The sequence below is a fragment of the Mustelus asterias genome, chromosome 3 (assembly GCF_964213995.1).
Source record: "Mustelus asterias chromosome 3, sMusAst1.hap1.1, whole genome shotgun sequence".
NCBI classification, from domain to species: domain Eukaryota; kingdom Metazoa; phylum Chordata; class Chondrichthyes; order Carcharhiniformes; family Triakidae; genus Mustelus; species Mustelus asterias.
Window position 1 is genome coordinate 154,619,200 of NC_135803.1, and position 25,369 is coordinate 154,644,568.

The window sequence follows — 25,369 nt, forward strand, 5'->3', positions numbered from 1 at the left end:
CTGCTGGAGGAGGGGGGCTGCTGGGGGAGGGGGGTTGCTGGGGGAGGGATGCTACTGGGGGGGCTGTTGGGGAGGTGGGCTGCTGGGAGAGGGGGCTGATGGGGGAGAGGGATGCTGGGAGAGGGGTTCTGCTGGGTGAGGGGGGCTGCTGGGGGAGGGGTTCTGCTGAGGATGGGGGCTGCTGGGGAGGGGGCTGCTGGGCAAGGATTGGCTGCTGGGAAGGGGCCTGCTGGGGCGCGGGGGGGGGGTGTGTGCTGCAGGGAGCGGGGGGGGGGGGGCGGGAAACGGAATTCTCTCCAATCTTCTCACCAGAATTACACTTTGAAAAAATACGGAGAAATTCTACCCATTGGTGCTGGCCCTTGGCTCAAAGTTAGAGGAGATGGCAAACAGTGGGCTGGAATTGAGAATCATTAACAGAGGGGTGTCTCCACACACACATACACAACAGGCACATGTCCTATTTAATGTGTCGATGGTAGCCATGAGGTGGAGATACTGGTGTTGGACTCGGTGAATCACCTGATGAAGGAGCAGCGCTCCGAAAGCTCGTGATTCCAAATAAATTGGTTGGACTTTAACCTGGTGTTGTGAGGCTTCTTACTGTATTCAATGTGGCACGGTGGCACAGTGGTCAGCACTGCTGCCTCACAACGCCAGGGACCCGGGTTCGATTCCGGCTTTGGGTGACTATCTATGTGGAGTTTGCACATTCTCCCCGTGTCTGCGTGGGTTTCCTTGGGGTGCTCCAGTTTCCTCCCACACTCCAAAGATGTGCAAGTTAGATGGATTGGCCATGCCTGGGTTACAGGGTAGAGGGGAGGGCCTGGGTGGGATGCTCTTTCTGACGGGTTGGTACAGACTCAATGGGCCAAAATGGCCTCCTTGTGCACCATAGGAATTCCATTCTATTCTCCATCTTGAGTTTTGTGCGGTGTGGAAAGTAGCTGGACAGATATTTATTTTTCTATGAGTTTGTTTTGTTTTGAAAGCTTTAATTTTGTTGATTAGCTGGTTTAAAATTGATTCTACTCCCTTCATCATTCTAACCCCTAACGCGTTCCGCTTCAGTGGAAATGAAATGGGTTCCTTCTTAAATCAGCTGCTTTATTATATCTTCGATTGTTTGTAATGGTGGCAGCCTTTCCTCCAGCCAGTCATCTATCAAAGACAAAACTTCAACAACAATTTCTGGCATTTCATTCTGGAGCTCATGGTAACAATTATTGAAGACCTGGAAGAAGAGAGAGATGGTTAACGTTAAAGTCAAATTTTATTTATTAGTGTCACAAGTAGGCTTACATTAACACTGCAATGAGGTTACTGTGAAAATCCCCTAGTCGCCACACTCCGGCGCCTGTTCGGGTACACTGAGGGAGAATTTAGCTTGGCCAATCCACCTAACCAGCACGTCTTTCAGACTGTGGGAGGAAACCGGAGCACCTGGAGGAAACCCACGCAGACATGGGGAGAATGTACAGACTCCGCACAGATCGTAACCCTAGCCAGGAATCGAACCCAGGTCCCTGGTGCTGTGAGGCTGCAGTGCTCACCACTGTGCCACCGTGCCACCGTTGTTGTGTTTGTGTGTATCCCTTTTTGTCTGTGTCTGTCTTCTTCTGGTTTTGTAGTGTAAATGTGCGTGTGAGTGTCTGCCTCTCGATCTTTATCTCCTGTTCTTATCTCTGCACAACTCTCTCTCTTGAACTGTCTTTCCATCTTACTATGCGAGTTTGGAATAGTATTTCTTCTTGATTATTCCACTTACTCCTGGTTGATCTTCCATGCTCTACCAACCATTAGATTAAGGTCATCCCAGATTCTGCTGCCTGTATCCCTGTTCGCACCAATTCCTGTTCGCCCATCACCCCCGCTGCTCACTGACTTACATTATTTTAAAGTTTATTTATTCGCGTCACAATTAGGCTTACATTAACACCGCAATGAAATTACTGTGAAAATCCCCCAGTCGGCACACTTTGGCGCTTGTTCGGGTACACTGAGGGAGAATTTAGCATGGTCAATGCACCTAACCTGCACATCTTTTGGACTGTGGGAGGAAACCAGAGCACCCGGAGAAAATCCACGCAAACTCCACACAGACAGTGACCCAAGCCAGGAATTGAACCCGGGTCCCTGGCGCTGTGAGGCAGCAGTGCTAACCACTGTGCCACCCTGCCGCCCCTGATGGTGGTGACTAAATAGCAACATGGAGCTTTGCATTGAAACTGTGCAAATCTCACTCCTCAGCAACCACTCAGCTGTGCTTCATGTTCCTGATTTACTTCCCTTAATACAAAGGCCAACGCAGAGTCATTTTTTTTGACCCAGTGCCTCAGAACGCCAGGGACCTGGGTTCGATTCTGCCTGTGTGGAGTTTGCATGTTCTCTCCGTGTCTGCCTGGGTTTCCTTCAGGGTTTATTTTTGTTATTCATTCATGGGACATGGGTGTCGCTGGCTGGCCATCATTTATTGCACCAATCCTGCAACGGCAGATGGTGGAATTTGAATTCAATAAAAAATATCTGGAATTAAGAATCTACTGATGACCATGAAACCATTGTCGATTGTCGGAAAAACCCATCTGGTTCACTAATGCCCTTTAGGGCTTGATTTTAGCCAAAAGGCCAAGAAGCGATTAATAAAGCTATTAGTTGGAAAACTTTGAAAGGCTTCATTGGCTTCCTCTTTGATCACAAAAAGACATCATTATCATATTTCATACTGGTTTAACCTGGCTATTATCTCAGGGAAATATAGATCACCTTAAATGTCTTGTCAGTGCTGGCCACCTTGCCGTACATGATGTAAGATCCTCTGATGTCGGACAGTTTATCCTGCTCACCATGTAGAATCAGCAATGGCATCGTGATAGAGGGAAATATTTTCTCAATTTTGCTCAACGCGTGTAAGACCTCAAAAGCAAATCTCACCCTGACTGGAACGTGGCAGTTGAGAGGATCATTTATGTAGGCTTTCACCTGCAAGAACCAAAATAATGAGGGGCACAGATCAGCTGGATAGTTAACATCTTTTTCCAAAGGTAGGGGAGTCTAAAACTAGAGGGCATAGGTTAAAGGTGAGAGGGGAGAGATACAAAAGGTTTCAGAGGGGCGATTCTTTCACACAGAGGGTGGTGAGTGTCTGGAACGAGTTGCCAGAGATAGTAGTAGAGGCGGGTACAATTTTGTCTTTTAAAATGCGTTTAGACAGTTACATGGGTAAGATGGGTATAGAGGGATATGGGCCAAATCTGGGCAATTGGGACTAGCTTAGTGGTTAAAAAAAAGGGGCGGCATGGACAAGTTGGGCCAAAGGGCCTGTTTCCATGCTGTAAACCTCTATGACTCTGTAATGGACACCTCACGTTGTGACTTCAACAGCACTGAAACTCAGCATCCAATCAAATTATTTGAAATTAAACTGGGAGAGGAACCATTTGCAGTTTTCGTTTTGAAATTGAGAAGATGATCATTGAAACATACGTAGAAAATAGGAGCAGGAGGAGGCCATTCGGCCCTTCGAGCCTGCTCCACCATTCATTACGATCATGGCTGATCGTCCAATCAACAGCCTAATCCTGCCTTTCCTCCCCCAAGGGCACAAGGCAAGGTAAATGCCCTGTATGTTCTGTATAATATTATGTAAACGCAAATGCACTAGGCCGTCATGTTTGGGTTGTGATTGCGACCAAAACTAAATTAAAGCGAAAGAGTTATCTGGACCAGCTGGACAAATGGGCAGGACATCAAGAATGAAGCAGGTCGAAAATTTGCAATCCAACAGCCTACAGGAAATGCTGGAAAATCTCAGCAGAGATGATCTCTGACAAAGGGCCACCCTGACTCGAAATGTTGGCTCTATTCTCCCTCCGCAGATGTTGTCAGACCTGCTGAGATTTTCCAGCATTTTCTGTTTTCGTTTCAGATTCCAGCTTTGCAGTATTTTGCCATGAGCCTCCAGGAATTTGATTTGATTTATTCTTGTCACATTAACATACAGTGAACATTGTTTCCTGTGCGCTACACAGACAAAACATACCATTCATAGAGTATACAGGCGAGAAGGAATGGAGAGGGTGCAGAATTAGTGTTACAGTCTGAGCTAGGGCGCAGAGAAAGATCAACTTAGTGCAAGGTAGGCCCATTCAAAAGTCTAACAGCAGCAGGGAAGCAGCTGTTCTTGAGTCGGTTGGCACATGACCTCAGACTTTTGTATCTTTTTCCCGACGGAAGAAGGTGGAAGAGAGAATGTCCGGGGTGCGTGGGGTCCTTAAGCTGGCTGCTTTGCCGAGGCAGTGGGGGCAAGTTATTTAAGAGTGGAATGGTGAATTCTGCAATAAACAGTCTCGACCAAAGCATCCTAGTCTCGCTCGGTGTCTCTGTCGAAGGGTCATATGGGCCAGGATTTTATGACTTCACTCGGGTGAGGCTCGTAAAGTCCCGCCCGAGGCCAACGGAGAATTCCATTCTGCGAGCCTCGCCCTCCCTGATTCCGGGACGGGCGTGCCTGTAAAATTCTGGCCATGGTCTGGAAACATTAACTCTGTTTCTGTCTCCACAGATGCTGACAGACCTGCTGAGGTTATCCAGCATTTTCTGTTTTTATTTCAGATTTCCAGTGATCGCAGTGTTTTGCTTTTATGGGGCTTTTTCTCCAACTCATCTTACTCTCCCTATCCTCCAGCTCCACAAATTCCCCGATGACCCATGCCAAGAACTCTCTTTTCCTCCAGTTTTGGTTCCTGTACATATCCCCCCCTTTCTCATGTTAATGGCTGTCTTCAGGATGTGGCCCATATGTTGGAAATATTAAAGTTCAATGTTTATTTATTAGTGTCACACTGCAATGAAGTTACTGTGAAGATGTTCTTCCTGCAACTCTCCCCCCCACACCCCGACAAAGATTTCGATAAGCCCCCTTTAATGGCTGTTTTGGCTTGGTGTATAGAATCACAGAATCATAAAATCCCTACAGTTCAAAAGGAGGCCATCCGGCCCCATCACCAACCACAATCCCACCCAGGCCCTATCCCCATACATTTACCCTTGCTATCCCCATACATTTACCCTGACACTATGGGGCAATTTAGCACGGCCAATCCACTTAACCCGCACATCTTTGGACTGTAGGAGGAAACTAGAGCACCCGGAGGAAACCCACGCAGACACGGGGAGAACATGCAAACTCCATACAGACAGCGACCCAAGCCAGGAATCGAACCTGCGGCCCTGGCACTGTGCCACTGTGCTGCCTTTCATGTTGTATAATGTTATACTTGTGTTTATTCTCCACTTCACTCCTCCACATTGAAATCACAATGCGAGTACGGGGGATATGCTGGCAAAGTAACGCTGCCACACAACTACCCAAGGTTGATGCTGATACTCTCCCATGGAATTTAAATTAAATTAAATTAATCAATAAATTCAATCAATTAAACACATCTGGAATTGACAACTCAATAATCCTGACCATGAAAGTTAAAATAAAACCATCTGGTTTACCATAGAACCATAGAAAATTACAGCTCAGAAACAGGCCTTTTGGCCCTTCTTGTCTGTGCCGAACCATTTTATGCCTAGTCCCACTGACCTGCATTTGGACCATATCCCTCCACACCCCTCTCATCCATGAACCCGTCCAAGTTTTTCTTAAATGTTAAAAGTGACCCCGCATTTACCACTTTATCCGGCAGCTCATTCCACACTCCCACCACTCTCTGCGTGAAGAAGCCCCCCCTAATATTCCCTTTAAACTTTTCTCCTTTCACCCTTAACCCATGCCCTCTGGTTTTTTTTCTCCCCTAGCCTCAGCGGAAAAAGCCTGCTTGCATTCACTCTATCTATACCCATCAAAATCTTATACACCTCTATCAAATCTCCCCTCAATCTTCTACGCTCCAGGGAATAAAGTCCCAACCTATTCAATCTCTCTCTGTAACTCAGCTTCTCAAGTCCCGGCAACATCCTTGTGAACCTTCTCTGCACTCTTTCAATCTTATTTACATCCTTCCTGTAACTAAGTGACCAAAACTGTACACAATACTCCAAATTCGGCCTCACCAATGCCTTATATAACCTTACCATAACACTCCAACTTTTATACTCGATACTCCGATTTATAAAGGCCAGGAAGAAGAAGATCCGCACCCGACCTGTCCTGGCTCACGATGTGATTCCAGACCCTCAGCAATGTCACTGAACCTTAACTGCTCTTCAGGACAGTTAGGAATGGGTGAATAATACTGACCTGGCTGCTTCCATCAAGTCACCAAATATCCTTAGACAGCGCCTTGTAAACCCACGACCACTTCCATCCAGAAGAACAGGGACAGCAAATACATGGAAACACCATTGCCTGGAGGTTCCCCTCCAAGCCACTCACCATCTTGTCTTGGAAATATATCGCCGTTCCTTCACTGTTGTTGGGTCAAAATCCTTGAACTCCATCCCTAACAGCACTATTGGTGTACTGACACCACAGGGACTGCAGCGGTTCAGGAAGGTAGCTCACCACCATCTTCTCAAGGATAGTCAGGGATGGGCCGAGTTCAAGGGCAATTAGCGATGGGCAACAAAAGCTGACCCTGCCACATCATGGGATGTTGGCAGGTTCTCCAACAAGCCGAGGGCTACAGAATATGGCAAATGTTACAATCAACGACTAATTTTGTCCATTCACGGAAGACCCTCAATGCCACTCACCCAGGATCTGAAAGAAAATCCTTCTGTGTCTTTAAGGAAAACATAGAAGCCCCAGTTTGAAATGATTTTTTATGGGACGATTGTTTAACGCAATAGTTTATTCAGTACTCTGAGCCGCTCACATGTTTCCCTCTGCCGTGCTCCAGGGAAAACTCCCACGCTTCCATCACGTGACCTTCTAAGTGCTATGTCATCACGTGACGACTCTGTCTACAGTAAGTGTATGTGGGGATGTGGAGACAAGGCAGGAAAATGAGATTACAAATGCTAAGAACTTCCACAGCCAAGAAAATGGCGACACAGTCTTGGTGGGTCAAAGGTAATGAGGGAGCTTTCATTTTGTTAAGGCAAAGTGTTGTTACATCCTGCTTAATATGCCTAATGCCAAGGATTGAGCAGGGGAAGTGCTCTGAGTGCCTGCCACGGCCATGTGCTACTCTGGCGAAGAGTTGGTGAACTCAGGTGAGTCTGAAAGTCAAAGTCCAATAAATTCTTTATTCAAATGCAAGAAGGAAAAAGAAATCATCGCAAACCCACCTGTCCTTCGTTTCTTGATGTCAAGCGGGGATCAATGTATCCCAGAGGTGCCCTTGGCAGCAGGTGATTCACTAATTTTGAAAAGATCATCTAGAATGGGGAAAGCAAAGTAAGTCAGGGTAAGGTCAATTCCTCATTTGGGTGCTTTTGCCCTTGAGAGAGCAGAGACACAACAAGTAAAACCACAAGTGAAGGGGGTATCTACACATTCATGCCCTTGGTTCAATCTGGGTTTAAGGAACTCAGTGAGAAGGCCATAGGCTTGCAAAGGATTCCCTATTCATTGGGAGAGTAGGTCTGAAGCCTGCTGCCACTAATTTATCTCTGCTTTGCTCTTAATGTTAAACCAATAGTGAATATTTAAAGTCATTTTTTATTAAATCTTACTTGGTAGACATTGATCCTAACCCAGCTATGATGGTATTTTTTGATTAACCTATCAATAATAATGAGTAGTGACATGTTTTCCCACGTCTATTTCTTTTCATTCTGGCCACACAACAGCTGGTATTTAGACATCTTTGTTTCCCATTTTCCAAACTAAAATACTAAAAGAAAATGTTGCCTTCTGTTTATCAGAAGTCCTTTTTTTCTACTGAATTCAATGACCTTTGAACTACAGGCCACGATGACGAGTGACTTTATAAGGTGTAATCACCTGGAGCACTGGGAGATGAAATTTGATTGGATGAGGAGACACCATCAGAAGATGAATAAACAACTTGGATATTGCGAAGTCTCCATGGCCTTGTGATAGGAATTGAGATTTATTTTGAGAATGTCTGCATCAGGCCTTGTTGTTTTGAGGACCCAATACTGCAAGGAGAGTGGAATAATCACCACTGAAGACAGGAGGAAGGGCCAGGAATAAGTGACTGACTTTTGTCATAGAATCCTGGAATCTCTACAGTGCAGAAGGCCAATCGAGTCTGCACCAACAACAATCCCACCCAGATCCTATCCCCATAACCCCACGCATTTACCCTGCTAGTCCCCCTCACACTAAGGGGCCCTATCTCCTAACCCCACACATTTATCCCCCTAATCTACATATCTTTGGACACTAAGGGTCAATTTAGCATGGTCAATCCACCTAATCAACACAGTTTTGGACTGTGGGAGGAAACGCACAGGAGAACGTGCAAACTCCACACAGACAGAACTAGAACCAGGCTCAGTCAGTGGCAAAGACATCGACAGCACCCTCAGATTCTCAATTCAAACCTCACCTTAGATCAGTCAGCACGGTAACTTTGCTTTATTTCTTCATGACCCGAGAGAAGCTGGTGGTGAGCTGCCTTATTGAACGCCGTGTAGGTACACCCACGATGCTGTTAGGAAGGGACTTTGACCCAGCATCAGTGAAGGAATGGGGATATATTTCCAAGTCAGGATGGCGTGAGCTTAGAGGGGAACTTACAGGTGTTGGTGTTCCCATATAGTTGCTACCCCTGTCTGTGGTAGAGGTCACTGGTTTGAAAGATACTGTTGAAGGAGCCTTGGCAAGTTGCTGCAGTGCATCTTATAGATGGCTTTGTGAGTGGAAAATCATGTCTCACAAATTTGATTGAGTTTTTTGAAGGTAGATGAGGGCAGTGCAGTTGATGTTGTCTACATGGACTCCAGCAAGGCCTTTGACAAGGTACCGCATGGTAGGTTGTTGCATAAGGTTAAATCTCGCAGGATTCAGGGTGAGGTCTAAATGGATACAAAATTGGCTTCTTGACAGAAGTCAGAGGGTGGTTGTAGCGGGTTATTTTTCAAACTGGAGGCCTGTGACCAGCGGTGTGCCTCAGGGATCAGTGCTGGGTCCACTGTAATTTGTCATTTATATTAATGATTTGGATGAGAATTTAGTAGACATGTTTGCAGATGACACCAAGATTGGTGGCATAGTGGACAGTGAAGAAAGTTATCTCCAATTGCAACGGGATCTTGATCTTGGGCTGACGAATGGCAGATGGAGTATAATTTAGACAAATGCGAGGTGATGCACTTTGGTAGATTGAACCAGGGCAGGACTTACTCAGTTAATGGTAGGGCGTTGGGGAGATTTACAGAACAAAGAGATCTAAGGGTACATGTTCATGGCTCCTTGAAAGTGGAGTCGCAGGTGGACAGAGTGGTGAAGAAGGTATTCAGCATGCTTGGTTTCATCGGTCAGAACATTGAATACAGGAGTTGGGACATTTGTTGAAGTTGTACAAGACATTGGTAAAGCCATACTTGGAATACTGTGTGCAGTTCTGGTCACCCTATTATAGAAAGGATATTATTAAACTAGAAAAAGTGGAGAAAAGATTTACTAGGATGCTACCGGGACTTGATGGTTTGAGTTATAAGGAGAGGCTGGATAGACTGGGACTCTGGAGTGTAGGAGGCTGAGGGGTGATCTTATAGAGGTCTATAAAATAATGAGAGGCACTAATCAGCTAGATAGTCAACATCTTTTCCCAAAGGTAGGGGATTCTAAAACTAGAGGGCATAGGTTTAAGGTGAGAGGGGAGAGATACAAAAGTGTCCAGAGCGGCAATTTCTTTACACAGAGGGTGGTGAGTGTCTGGAACAAGCTGCCAGAGGTAGTAGTAGAGGCGGGTACAATTTTGTCTTTTAAAAAGCATTTAGATAGTTACATGGGTAAGATGGGTATAGAGGGATATGGGCCAAATGCAGGCAATTGGGATTAGCTTAGGGGTTTAAAAAAAAAGGGAGGCGTGGATAAGTTGGGCCGAAGGGCCTGTTTCCTTGCTGTAAACGTCTATGACTCTATGTATGGTGTGACTGTCACTTGTCACTTATTAGCCCAAGCCTGAATGTTGTCCAGGTCTTGCTGCATATGGACATGGACTGGTTCAATGGCGGAGGGGTCGTGAATGGTGCTGAACATTGTGCAATCAAAGTAATCTCAGAGATTGACCAAGCCAATGCGAACAGCACATAAAGATTAAGGGGTGAATTTTCCTGTTCCTCCTGCCTTGGGAATTGTAGCGGGTGAGGGGCAGACCATGGAAAGGTCCGTTGACCTTGGGCATGATTTTCCGGTCTCGGGTGAGCTCAGCTGGAAAATTGCACCCTAAAACTCTGGCACATGATAGCGGCTGACACTCCTCATGTCGTATTGAGTGGATCCAGCACCAAAACGTGGCCGACATGGGCAGCACAGTGGCACAGTGGTTAGCACTGCTGCCTCACAGCTCCAGGGGCCTGGGTTCAATTCCTGGCTTGGGTCACTGTCTGTGTGGAGTTTGCAGGTTCTCCCCATGTCTGCGTGGCTTTCCTCTGGGTGCTCCGGTTTCCTTCCACAGTCCAAAGATAGAACATAGAACATAGAACAGTACAGCACAGAACAGGCCCTTCAGCCCACGATGTTGTGCCGAGCTTTATCTGAAACCAAGATCAAGCTATCCCACTCCCTATCATCCTGGTGTGCTCCATGTGCCTATCCAATAACCGCTTAAATGTTTCTAAAGTGTCTGACTCCACTATCACTGCAGGCAGTTCATTCCACACCCCAACCACTCTCTGTGTAAAGAACCTACCTCGGACATCCTTCCTATATCTCCCACCATGAACCCTATAGTTATGCCCCCTTGTAATAGCTCTATCCACCTGAGGAAATAGTCTTTGAATGTTCACTCTATCTATCCCCTTCATCATTTTATAAACCTCTATTAAGTCTACCCTCAACCTCCTCCGCTCCAGAGAGAACAGCCCTAGCTCCCTCAACCTTTCCTCATAAGAACTACCCTCCAAACCAGGCAGCATCCTGGTAAATCTCCTTTGCACTCTTTCCAGCGCTTCCACATCCTTCTTATAGTGAGGTGACCACAACTGCACACAATATTCCAAATGTGGTCTCACCAAGGTCCTGTACAGTTGCAGCATAACCCCACGACTCCAGCCTCCTGTTAATAAAAGCTAACACACTACAGGCCTTCTTCACAGCTCTATCCACTTGAGTGGCAACCTTCAGAAATCTGTGGATATGGACCCCAAGATCTCTCTGTCCCTCCACAGTCTTCAGAACCCTACCTTTGACCCTGTAATCCACATTTAAATTTGTCCTACCAAAATGAATCACCTCACATTTATTAGGGTTAAACTCCATCTGCCATTTTTCAGCCCAGCTTTGCATCCTATCTATGTCTCTTTGCAGCCTACAACAGCCCTCCACCTCATCCACTACTCCACCAATCTTGGTGTCATCAGCAAATTTACTGATCCACCCTTCAGCCCCCTCCTCTAAGTCATTAATAAAAATCACAAAGAGCAGAGGACCAAGCACTGACTCCTGTGGCACTCCGCTAGCAACCTGCCTCCAGTCCGAAAAGTTTCCATCCACCACCACCCTCTGTCTTCGATCAGATAGCCAGTTACCTATCCAATCGGCCAACTTTCCCTCTATCCCACACCTCCTTACTTTCATCATAAGCCGACCATGGGGGACCTTATCAAACGCCTTACTAAAATCCATGTATATGACATCAACTGCCCTACCTTCATCAACACACTTAGTTACCTCCTCACAAAATTCTATCAAATTTGTGAGGCACGACTTGCCCTTCACGAATCCGTGCTGACTATCCCGGATTAATCTGCATCTTTCTAAATGGTCGTAAATCCCATCCCTGAGGACCTTTTCCATCAACTTACCAACCACCGAAGTAAGACTAACTGGTCTATAATTACCAGGGTCATTTCTATTCCCTTTCTTAAACAGATGTGTGGGTTAGGTTGATTGGCCATGCTAAATTGCCCCTTAGTGTCCAAGGATGTGTAGGTTAGAGGGATTAGGGGGGTAAATGTGTGAGGCTGTGGGGAAGGGGTCTGGGTGAAATTGTTGTCGGTGCAGATTCGATGGGCCAAATGGCCTCTTTCTGCACTGTATGATTTTTATGGTACTCAGCTGATGTTTAATGTTGCTAGCTGCAAACTTAAAAAAGAGGAGTTGTATTCAGTGTCCCGACCAACATTCCTCCCTCAACCAATATTACCCCACACCAAATAAAAATCAAGCAAATTGGTCATTGATTTCAGTGCTGTTCGTGAGAATTTGCCCGAATGAACTGGCAAACCAGTTTTCACAGTGACAATCTGAACATCTGAATTCAGTTGATGACAATTTTGAAACAGAAAGGGTTGCGTTTTGATAGCACCTTTCACAATCTCAGGACGTCCCAAAGCGTTTTTACAGCCAATGGAACATTTCTGAAATGTAGTCAGGTCATCTAGGAAGCTGGTTGGTGCTGGTCACCGTTCTTGCAGCTCTTGTCCACCTCAGCCTATCAACATCTCCTTCCAGTCCTCTTTCCCTCAGGAGTCTATCTGCCTTCTTCAAATGCATCTGTGCTATTCACCGTAACAAGTGAGCAGCCATCTAGTTCAGCATTTTGACAGCAACTCCACCCCAAACCCCTGACCTCCATGACTTGGAAGTACAATGGCAGCAAGTGACACACATCCTCCTTTCTTGGACCCATCTTGGACGTTCCTTCATCATCACTGGATTGAAGTCCTGGAACTCCCGACCTCAGGTGGGGGAATTTAGCTCTGGACAGCCAGGTCAAGAAATGATGAAAACTATCCAAGACAGATGGTATTCTTTGAATGAAGGGTTCAGGGTCTTTTTACCTTCACAGGCGTGGCTGACTCAGGATTCATTAGCACCAAGGGCGCAATAAATATCAACCCAGCAATGTCGCTTGGTCTCTCATGCACAACATTGGTTGCAATCAACGCTCCCTGAAATGCAAGAGGAGGCAGAATTACAACAACACCACCATTGGACAAAGCCCTAGGTATATAAAACTTTGGTGAAGCCGCACTGAGAGTATTGCACTCAATTCTGGAAGCCACGTTACAGGAAACATGTGGAGACTTTGGAAAGGGTGCAGAAGGGGAGGCGATGGCTGAGTGGTATTACCGCTGGATTTTTCATCCAGAAACTCAGCTAATGTTCTGGGGACCCGGGTTCGAATCCCACCACAGCGGATGGTGGAATTTGAATACAATTATAAATATCTGGAATTAAGAATTTACCGATGTCGATTGTTGGAAAAACCCATCTGGTTCACTAATGTCCCTGTAGGGAAGAAAATCTGCCGTCCTTGCCCGGTCTGGCCTACATGTGACTCCAGAGCCACAGTAACGTGGTTGGCTCCCAACTGCCCTCCAAGGGTAACTAGGGATGGGCAATAAATGCTGTAAGAAGTCTCACAACACCAGGTTAAAGTCCAACAGGTTTATTTGGTGGCAAATACCATAAGCTTTCGGAGCGCTGCTCCTTCGTTAGATGGAGTGGAAATCTGCTCTCAAACAGGGCACAGAGACACAAAATCAAGTTCAGAATACTGATTAGAATGCAAATCCCTACAGCCAGCCAGGTCTTAAAGATACAGACAATGTGGGTGGAGGGAACATTAAACACAGGTTAAAGAGATGTGTATTGTCTCCAGACAGAACAGCGAGTGAGATTCTGCAAGTCCAGGAGGCAAGCTGTGGTGGTTACTGATAATGTGACATAAATCCAACATCCCGGTTTAGGCCGTCCTCATGTGTGCGGAACTTGGCTATCAGTTTCTGCTCAGCGACTCTGCGACGTCGTGTGTCGTGAAGGCCGCCTTGGAGAACGCTTACCTGAAGATCCAAGGCTGAATGCCCGTGACTGCTGAAGTGCTCCCCCACAGGAAGAGAACAGTCTTGCCTGGTAGATGGTGTTCTCACGTGAGATGATGGCATCCGTGTCGATGATCCGGCACGTCTTGCAGAGGTTGCTGTGGCAGGGTTGTGTGGTGTCGTGGTCACTGTTCTGCCACAGCAACCTCTGCAAGACGTGCCGGATCATCGACACGGATGCCATCATCTCACGTGAGAACACCATCTACCAGGTACATGGTACCTACTTTTGCAACTCGGCCAACATTGTCTACCTGATACGCTGCAGGAAAGGATGTCCCGAGGCATGGTACATTGGGGAAACCATGCAGACGCTACGACAACGGATGAATGAACACCGCTCGGCAATCACCAGGCAAGACTGTTCTCTTCCTGTGGGGGAGCACTTCAGCAGTCACGAGCATTCAGCCTTGGATCTTCAGGTAAGCGTTCTCCAAGGCGGCCTTCACGACACACGACAGCGCAGAATCGCTGAGCAGAAACTGATAGCCAAGTTCCGCACACATGAGGATGGTCTAAACCGGGATGTTGGATTTATGTCACATTATCAGTAATCCCCACAGCTTGCCTCCTGGACTTGCAGAATTTCACTAGCTGTTCTGTCTGGAGACAATACACATCTCTTTAACCTGTGTTTAATGCGCCCTCCACCCACATTGTCTGTACTTTTAAGACCTGGCTGGCTGTAGGGATTCGCATTCTAATCAGTATTCTGTAACTTGATTTTGTGTCTCTGTGCCCTGTTTGAGAGCACATTTTCCACTCCATCTGACGAAGGAGCAGCGCTCCGAAAGCTTATGGTATTTGCCACCAAATAAACCTGTTGGACTTTAACCTGGTGTTGTGAGACTTCTTACTGTGTTCACCCCAGTCCAATGCCGGCACCTCCACTTCATAATAAATGCTGGCCAGCCAGCAATGCTCATGTCCCACAAATGAATTTTTTTTAAAAAATTAAAAAGAAGGGGTTTAGCAGGATGCTGCCTGGATTCGTGGGTATGAGCTATAAGGAGAGGCTGGACAAACTGGGGTTGTTTTCTCTGGAGCGACGGAGGCTGAGGGGAGACCTGATAGAAGTCTATAAAATTATGAGAGGCACAGATAGGGTTGACAGTCAGAATCTTTTTCCCAGAGTTGAAATGTCTAATACTATGGAGCATGCACTGAAGGCAAGAGTGGGAAAGTTCAAAGGAGATGTGAGGGGCAAGTTCTTTACACAGAGAGTGGTAGGCGTCTGGAACGCGCTGCCAGGGGTGGTGGTGGAGGCAGATACGATAGGGGAGTTTAAGGGGCTTTTAGACAAGCAAATGAATATGCGAGGAATAGAGGGATATGGAGCAAGGGCAGGCAGAAGGGATTAGTTTAATTTGGTGTCATGTTCAGCATAGCATCGTGGGCCGAAGGGCCTGTTCCTGTGCTATACTGATCTACGTTTTCAGGTGAATAACTGATAGCTTAATGGGTGTAGGTGCTGATCAAAGCAGTGCGAGGCCATAGGGATGGGGGTCGGGGGAAGGGTCCAGCTATGATTTCTGGTCTGCACTGGGACAACTTCATCCAGGGAGCAATCTGATTCAGTGGGGTCTCACCAAGGCTTTGTATAACTGCAGTAAGAGGTCCCTTCTTCTGAACTCAAATCCTCTTGCAATGAAGGTCAACGTGCCATTCGCCTTCCCAATTGCTTGCTCCCTCTGCCTCTCCACTTTCATTGACTGGTGTACAAGGCCACCCAGATTCCTTTGTACATTCACATTTCCCAATATATCACCACTTAAATAATACTTTTCCTTTCTGTTTTTCACACCGAAATGTGTAACCTCACATTTAGCCTCATTTTTCTGCATCTGCCATGTGTTTGCCCACTCGATCAACTTGTCTAAATCACCTCCTCACATCTCACAATTCTGCCCAGTTTTGTGTCACCAGCAAACTTGGAAGTGTTACGTTTGGTTCCCTCATCCGGGCTATTTATATATATCGTGAACAGCTGGGACCCAAACACTGATCCCTTTAATACCCTTGTAGTCACTGCCTGCCATTTGGAAAAAGACCCATTTATTCCCACTCTTTGTTCCTATCTGTCAACCAATTGTCATTCCATGTCAATACCCCCATCCCATGTGCTTTTGTTTTGCCCACTCACTTCTTATGAAGAACCTTATCAAAAACATTCTGAAAGCCAAAATACACCACATCCACTGGTTCTCCCTTATCAATTCTACTAGTTACATCCTCAAAAAACCTCCAGTAGATTGGCTAAGCATGATCTGCCTTTCATAAACCCATGCTGGCTTTGTCCAACCCTGTTAATGCTTTCCAAATGTTCTGTCATCATGTTTTTTCTCAGGAGTAACAAGTGCTGGCCTTGCCAGTATTCCCCACATGATAGGACATAGAAGAATCAAGAAAAAATATTCAATTTCCTTCCAGTGGTTCACTTACCATGGAAACTGCAAATATGTAAATATTTAGGAGTGGGAACTTTCTCTTCATCATGTCAAGATGTTGGACACAGTCGCGGACATATATTCTGAAATCATCTATGTACAGGCGATCCCCTTCACTCTGCCCATGACCAACTGCATAGAGGAGAAAGAAAGAATGGATTAGAGGCATTGAGGAACTGAGTGAAGGATTCTTTCAAAGGCTCAGTGAAGGTGTACAGAGTGGGACGGTATTTAGGTCCCTCTTTTCAGCAGTGTGGGGGAGTGGGGGCCAGTTAGCTCAGTTGGATAGACTGCTAGACTGTGGGGTAGAATAACACCAAACACCATGGGCGGCACGGTGGCACAGTGGTTAGCACTGCTGCCTCACAGCTCTAAGGACCTGGGTTCGATTCCCGGCTTAGGTCACTGTCTACGTGGAGTTTGCACATTCTCCCCATGTCTGTGTGGGTTTCCTCCGGGTGCTCCGCTTTCCTCCCACAGTCCAAAGATGTGTGGGTTAGGCTGATTGGCCATGGTAAAATTGCCCCTTAGTGTCCTGGGATGTGCACGTTATGGGAGTTAGTGGGGTAAAATGTGTGGTGTTGTGGAGATAAGGCTTAGGTGGGATTGTTCTCAGTGCCGTCTCAATGGGCTGAATGGCCTCCTTCTGCACTTAGGGTTTCTATGATTCAATGGCATGGGTTCAATTCCCAAACTGGCTGGGCTTCATGGAGACCCTCCTTCTTACGTTGGCTTGAGCCTGATGTGGAGTGTATATAACCAATTATTTCTCTCTCTAATGGCAAGCGATGCTCTCAATTCTCTGGCTAATTACATACCCAGTGTTGGGGGTTACATCCAGGACAAAGCAGCCTGCTTGAATGGCACCCCTTTCACCATCTACTCCCTCACCACCGAGAATAGTGTTGGTGCAAGGATATACCCCCGGCTGACACCTGTTTTGACAGGAAAGGGATCTGTGTTCCTGGGTGAGTGCAGCTCCAACATCACTCAAGAAGCTCGACACTATTCAGGACAAAGCAGTCTGCTTGATTGGCACTCCATTCATCACCATCATCATTCACTCTCTCCATCACCATGCACAGTGCCAGCAGTGGGTACCATCCACAAGATGCACTGCAGGAACTCACCAAGGCTCTTTCGACAACATCTTCCAGGCCCCACGACCTCCATCATTTAGAATGACACAAGCAGCAGATACATGGGGAACACCACCCCCTGGAGATACCCCTCCAAACACTCACCATCCTGACTTGGAACTATATTGGCCATTCCTTCACTGTCGCTGGGTCAAAATCCTGGAATTCCCTCCCTAACAGCACTGTGGGTGTACCTACACCTCATGGACTGTGGTGGTTCAAGAACGTGGTTCACCACCACCTTCTCAAGGGCAGACGGCAAACGAGGTCTCAAGGTTCCCACCCAACGTGATACTGAGAAGATTACAGAAATAGCAGGGAGGGTAAAGTAAAGTTTATTTATTAGTCACAAGCAGGCTTACATTAACATTGCAATGAAGTTAGAACATAGAACATAGAACAGTACAGCACAGAACAGGCCCTTCAGCCCATGATGTTGTGCCGAGCTTTATCTGAAACCTAGATCAAGCTATCCCACTCCCTATCATCCTGGTGTGCTCCATGTGCCTATCCAATAACCGCTTAAATGTTCCTAAAGTGTCTGACTCCACTGTCACTGCAGGCAGTCCATTCCACACCCCAACCACTCTCTGCGTAAAGAACCTACCTCTGATATCCTTCCTATATCTCCCACCATGAACCCTAGTTATGCCACCTTGTAATAGCTCCATCCACCCGAGGAAATAGTCTTTGAACATTCACTCTAAAGTTACTCCCTAACTCTAAGTTACTGTGAAAATCCCCTAGTCACCACACTCCGGCACCTGTTCGGGTAACACTGAGGGAGAATTTAGCACGGCCAATGCACCTAACCAGCACGTCTTTGGCCTGTGGGAGGAAACCGGAGCAGGAAGGTCACATGTCACAAAGGTATATCTGTTGGCCCCTGAGAAAATGACTCTGAGAGCTAGTTCTGGGGAACAAGGAAATGGCAGAGGAGTTGAACAGATATTTTGTATCAGTCCTTACAGTGGAAGATACTTTGAACATCCCATTGATACTAAAGGATACGGGGAGGAATTAAGTATCACCATCAATGGAGAAGTAATATTAGACAAACTAATGGGGCTAAAAACAGATAAGTCCCCTGGCTTTGACGGCTTGCATTCTAAGTTTAAGTTTAAGTTTATTTATTAGTCACAAGTAAGGCTTACATTAACACTGCAATGAAGTTACTGTGAAATTCCCCTAGTCGCCACATTCTGGCACCTGTTTGGGTCAACGCACCGAACCAGCACGTCTTTCAGACTGTGGGAGGAAACCGGAGCACCCGGAGGAAACCCACGCAGACACGGGGAGAACGTGCAAACTCCGCACAGACAGTGACCCAAGCCGGGAATCGAACCCGGGTCCCTGGCGCTGTGAGGCAGCAGTGCTAACCGCTGTGCCACCGTGCCGCCCTGATCTGGGATCCCCTCGGATCCTAAAAGAAGAAGCGGCAGAGATAAGAACATAGGAACATAAGAACTAGGAGCAGGAGTAGGCCAACTGGCCCCTCGAGCCTGCTCCGCCATTCAATAAGATCATGGCTGATCTTTTCATAGACTCAGCTCCACTTACCCGACCGCTCACCATAACCCTTAATTCCTTTACTGTTCAAAAATCTATCTATCCTTGCCTTAAAAACATTCAATGAGGTAGCCTCAACTGCTTCACTGGGCAGGGAATTCCACAGATTCACAACCCTTTGGGTGAAGAAGTTCCTCCTCAACTCAGTCCTAAATCTGCTCCCCTTTATTTTGAGACCATGCCCCCTAGTTCTAGTTTCACCCGCCAGTGAAAACATCCTCCCTGCTTCTTTCTGACCGATTCCCTTCATAATCTTATGAGTTTCTATAAGATCTCCCCTCATTCTTCTGAATTCCAATGAGTATAGCCCCAGTCTACTCAGTCTCTCCTCATAAGTCAACCCTCTCAACTCCAGAATCAACCTAGTGAATCTCCTCGTGTGCACCCCCTCCAGTGCCAGTATATCCCTTCTCAAGTAAAGAGACCAAAACTGTACACAGTACTCCAGGTGTGGCCTCACCAGCACCTTATACAGCTGCAACATAATCTCGCTGTTTTTAAATTCCATCCCTCTAGCAATGAAGGACAAAATTCCATTTGCTTTCTTAATTACCGACTGCACCTGCAAACCAACTTTTTGTGAATGCACAGTGGATGCATTGGTTGTAATTTTCCAAAAATCCTTGGATTCTGCAGAAGCACTGGAAAATGAGTGAAGTAAATGTTGGTAAAATGAGCTGGTACATTGGGGATAATGGTGAATTTCATTATCTATGTCTGCCTTCATTGTAAGAAGGGCCTCGAGATACAGAAAACGGTCCACATTTTCCAGGATTTCTCTAATTAACAGGTGGAGATGTTTTGTTGTGGGAGCTGGTGAGAAGAGGAGGTGGTTTACTAGGCAGCAGTCAGCAGCCCCTCTCCTAGATACTTCAGAGACTTGGACAGCCTACAACAGGAATCTCAAAGCACTGGCGAGGTATCGCCAGCGAGCGGAGCTTTCAAAAGATCCTCCAAATCTGGGGGGCAGGAAAGGTGGCTAATGGCAGCGTCCTCTCCCAGACAACATCAAAGTGCTAATCACTCATTACCATCTCCATTGGGTGGGACATGTTGTCTGTATGCCTGACTCCAGAAGCAACTGCTCTCCCGAAAACTTGGTCGCTGCCTGAGAGTCCCAGGCAGACAGTGGAAACATTTTAGGGATACTCTCAAAGCATCTCTGAAGAAGTCAAATGTCCCCACCAACTCATGGGAGATCCTGGCTTGTGTCCAACTGAAATGGCAAAGGCTCATCCAGGAAGGCACTGAACACATGGAGAGGGTGCGTCAGGAATGTGCAGACAGGAAGTTGAGGCATCGGAGGCAGAGTGTCCACAGTTCCAATGTAAGCAATATCCTCATAATCCTACTTCACAACCAATCAGCATCTTCCAATAACCCATCCACCCAACCCATCAAGCACCACCTGCCTGGCAGATTGGGCTGATCAGCCATACTGGAACTCACGGAATCAGAGCAACTCATCCCCAATCCCAAGGGACTGCCTCAGAAAGTGACAGCCAGTAAATGACGGTCCAGAGGTGGTTTAATAATTTCCTGATGGACTGATACGCTGGGGTTTAGAACAAAGAAAAGTACAGCACAGGAACAGGTCTTTCGGCCCTCTAAGCCTGCGCCGATGTCTCTCTAAACTAAAACCGTATGCACTTATTCATATTCATCATGGAGTGCGGTTACAAGTGGTGTACCTCAGGGATCTGTTTTGGGGCCACTGCTGTTTGTAATATTTATTAATGATCTGGATGAGGGTATAGTTGGGTGGATTAGCAAATTTGCTGATGACACCAAAGTCGGTGGTGTGGTAGACAGTGAGGAAGGGTGTCGTAGTTTGCAGGAAGACTTAGACAGGTTGCAAAGTTGGGCCGAGAGGTGGCGGATGGAGTTTAATGCGGAGAAGTGTGAGGTAATTCACTTTGGTAGGAATAACAGATGTGTTGAGTATAGGGCTAACGGGAGGACTTTGAATAGTGTGGAGGAGCAGAGGGATCTAGGTGTATGTGTGCATAGATCCCTGAAAGTTGGGAATCAAGTAGATAAGGTTGTTAAGAAGGCATATGGTGTCTTGGCGTTTATTGGTAGGGGGATTGAATTTAGGAGTCGTAGCGTTATGTTGCAACTGTACACAACTCTGGTGCGGCCGCACTTGGAGTACTGTGTGCAGTTCTGGTCCCCACATTACAGGAAGGATGTGGAGGCTTTGGAGAGGGTGCAGAGGAGGTTTACCAGGATGTTGCCTGGTATGGAGGGGAGATCCTATGAGGAGAGGCTGAGGGATTTGGGATTGTTTTCGCTGGAAAGGCGGCGGCTAAGAGGGGATCTTATTGAAACATATAAGATGATTAGAGGTTTAGATAGGGTGGATAGTGATAGCCTTTTTCCTCTGATGGAGAAATCCAGCACGAGGGGGCATGGCTTTAAATTGAGGGGGGGTAGTTATAGAACCGATGTCAGGGGTAGGTTCTTTACCCAGAGGGTGGTGAGGGATTGGAATGCCCTGCCAGCATCAGTAGTAAATGCGCCTAGTTTGGGGGCGTTTAAGAGATCCGTAGATAGGTTCATGGACGAAAAGAAATTGGTTTAGGTTGGAGGGTCACAGTTTTTTTTTTTAACTGGTCGGTGCAACATCGTGGGCCGAAGGGCCTGTTCTGCGCTGTAATGTTCTATGTTCTATGTTCTATGTATCCTTCCATCCCCATCCTATTCATGTATTCGTCTAGTTGCCCCTATCGTACCTGCTCCCACCACCTCCCGGGCAGTGGGTTCCAGACATGGTAGAGTAAGAGATGGTACTTACTGAGATCGTGTGCAAATACGAACAGGGATTTCTTCAAAAACAATGAAACGATCTGCGTGTAACGGCCAGAATGGTCGCCTCCATTGTGGATCAGCATCATTAGAGCCCTAGAGGGATGGAGCAGCAGAACAGCAAGCGTCAACTTCAGCGTAAAGCAAAAGACACAAAACCCCTGCAATTCAACCCTGATTCCACCTCTGCAATCTCACCGGTCTCCAGCTGTTCCTCAGCCGCTGAAACTCTCAGCCATGTTTACTTCACATCCCAGTGCGACTTTCCAGCTCACCTCCTACTTCACCTCTTACCTTCTACCCACTCACCATAAGCATATCCAATCCCTGCTGCCCGTGTGGTAACTCGGACCAACCCAGCTGATGAAGGTTGGGCCTATACTCCCAGGAGGTTAGAAGAATGAGAGGTGATCTTACTGAAACCTATAAGATTCTGAGGCAGACACAGAGAGGATGCAGGAAAGTGGAGTCAGATCATTTGTAATCTTATTGAATGGTGGAGCTGGCTTCTAATGGTCTACTTCTGCTCCTATATCTTATCATCTCATCCATCAGCCCCGCACTTGCAGACTACAACCTCCATGCCCGACTCTAGCCTTTTCCCTGGTCACGGTCTGAGGTTCAACAAGGCTTTCCAGAGCCATTGCATCCTATTTGACCCTGTGACACACTTCTGACCACATATCCACTCTATAGTAAGACCACGTACTTCCACCTCCATAACCCCATCCTCTCTGCCTCTGTGGCGACGACCCCTTTAAAGGCAACATAGCAGAGTAATGGCCACATGGCTGGTGTGACCAATCGGAACTCAGAGTGTGGAAACTCCCACACACCCCCCATTGATGAGGCAGACTTCTAGGCAGAGAGGCATTCTGGGAGCAAGCGACAGCCACGAGGCTGCTGAACTATTATTTTAGTAAATACCTTTCGTGTTTCTAAAGAAGTCTGTGAAAGTGCATCTTTACGGCTAACATCATCTGCTATTGACACACATCCAGGCTTTCTTCCCTCTGGACTTGATGATTCCAATGCTCCTCTGGCTGGGCTCACAGCTTCCACCTCCATATCACAGCTTGGTATGGCTCCTGCTCTGCCCAAGACCGCAAGGAACCACAAAAGGTCGTGAATGTAGCCCAATCCATCAGTCAAACCAGCCTCCCATTCATTGACTCTGTCTACACTTCCCGCTGCCTCGGCAAAGCAGCCAGCATAATTAAGGACCCCACGCACCCCGGACATTCTCTCTTCCACCTTCTTCCTTTGGGAAAAAGATACAAAAGTCTGAGGTCACGTACCAACCGACTCAAGAACAGCTTCTTCCCTGCTGCTGTCAGACTTTTGAATGGACATACCTTGCACTAAGTTGATCTTTCTCTACACCCTAGCCATGACTGTAACACTACATTCTGCACTCTCTCCTTTCCTTCTCTATGAACGAGAACAAAGAACAAAGAACAAAGAACAGTACAGCACAGGAAACAGGCCCTTCGGCCCTCCAAGCCTGTGCCACTCCTTGGCCCAACTAGACCAATCGTTTGTATCCCTCCATTCCCAGGCTGCTCATGTGACTATCCAGGTAAGTCTTAAACGATGTCAGCGTGCCTGCCTCCACCACCCTACTTGGCAGCGCATTCCAGGCCCCCACCACCCTCTGTGTAAAAAACATCCCTCTAATATCTGAGTTATACTTCGCCCCTCTCACCTTGAGCCCGTGACCCCTCGTGATCATCACTTCTGATCTGGGAAAAAGCTTCCCACCGTTCACCCTATCTATACCCTTCATAATCTTGTACACCTCTATTAGATCTCCTCTCATTCTCCGTCTTTCCAGGGAGAACAACCCCAGTTTACCCAATCTCTCCTCATAGCTAAGACCCTCCATACCAGGCAACATCCTGGTAAACCTTCTCTACACTCTCTCTAAAGCCTCCATGTCCTTCTGGTAGTGTGGCGACCAGAACTGGATGCAGTACTCCAAATGTGGCCTAACCAGCATTCTATACAGCTGCATCATCAGACTCCAGCTTTTATACTCTATACCCCGTCCTATAAAGGCAAGCATACCATATGCCTTCTTCACCACTTTCTCCACCTGTGTTGCCACCTTCAAGGATTTGTTGACTTGCACACCTAGGTCCCTCGGTGGTTCTATATTCTTGATGGCTCTGCCATTTATTGTATAACTCCTCCCTACATTATTTCTTCAAAAATGCATCACTTCGCATTTATCCGGATTAAATTCCATCTGCCACCTCTCCGCCCAATTTTCCAGCCTATCTATATCCTGCTGTATTGTCCGACAATGCTCTTCGCTATCCGCAAGTCCAGCCATCTTCGTGTCATCCGCAAACTTGCTGATAACACCAGTTATACCTTCTTCCAAATCATTGGACGGTATGCTTTGTCTGCATAGCGTGCAAGAAACAATACTTTTCACTGAATGTTAATACATTTGACAATAATAAATCAAATCAAATCAAATCAATAAACCTGAGCTCATCCAAGTCCCTGCTGCCTGGATTCTAACTTGCACCAAGTTCCTTTCACCCGTCACTCCCTGGGTTGGAGTTTAAGAGCCGTGGGGTTATGCTGCAACTGTACAGGACCTTGGTGAGACCACATTTGGAATATTGTGTGCAGTTCTGGTCACCTCACTATAAGAAGGATGTGGAAGCGCTGGAAAGAGTGCAGAGGAGATTTACCAGGATGCTGCCTGGTTTGGAGGGTAGGTCTTATGAGGAAAGGTTGAGGGAGCGAGGGCTGTTCTCTCTGGAGCGGAGGAGGCTGAGGGGAGACTTAATAGAGGTGTATAAAATGATGAGGGGGATAGATAGAGTGAATGTTCAAAGACTATTTCCTCGGGTGGATGGAGCTATTACAAGGGGGCATAACTATAGGGTTCGTGGTGGGAGATACAGGAAGGATATCTTTACGCAGAGAGTGGTTGGGGTGTGGAATGGACTGCCTGCAGTGATAGTGGAGTCAGACACTTTAGGAACATTTAAGCGGTTATTGGATAGGCACATGGAGCACACCAGGATGATAGGGAGTGGGATAGCTTGATCTTGGTTTCAGATAAAGCTCGGCACAACATTGTGGGCCGAAGGGCCTGTTCTGTGCTGTACTGTTCTATGTTCTATGACCTCCAATGGCTCCCAGTGCCTCAATTTTAAAATTTTCATCATCATATTCAAATCCCTTTATGACGCCGCCATCTCTTCTTACCTCTGAAATCTCCTCCAGCCACACGGTCCTCCAGGATCTCTGCAATCCTCCAATCTGAACCTCCTGCAGAGCCCTAACTTTAATCACTCCACCCTTGGTGGCCAAGCTTTCAACTTACCCGCAGGCTGGCTGGTGCAGTTCCTCTTCCGGCCACTGTGGCACTGTTGCTGGAGGGATTGGACAGCGTTACCAGCCAATCTGATTGGCCGACAGCTCTCTGAGACCGACCTTCTCCTGAGGGAGGGGTGGAAGTCCCAC

General features: G+C 46.9%; 1 protein-coding gene across 1 annotated transcript in view; it reads right to left on the bottom strand.

Moving 5' to 3' along the window:
• Positions 1–1,093: 1,093 nt before the first annotated feature.
• Positions 1,094–25,369, bottom strand: part of LOC144491897 (monoglyceride lipase-like) — a 36,339-nt gene continuing 12,063 nt past the window's right edge. The window contains exons 2-7 of the mRNA XM_078210187.1: positions 21,873–21,979; positions 16,363–16,499; positions 12,877–12,987; positions 7,246–7,335; positions 2,767–2,982; positions 1,094–1,234 (exon numbers count right to left, since the gene is read on the bottom strand). Of these exons, the coding sequence (XP_078066313.1) occupies positions 1,094–1,234; positions 2,767–2,982; positions 7,246–7,335; positions 12,877–12,987; positions 16,363–16,499; positions 21,873–21,979 (802 nt within the window). The remainder of the gene's footprint in view (positions 1,235–2,766; positions 2,983–7,245; positions 7,336–12,876; positions 12,988–16,362; positions 16,500–21,872; positions 21,980–25,369) is intronic.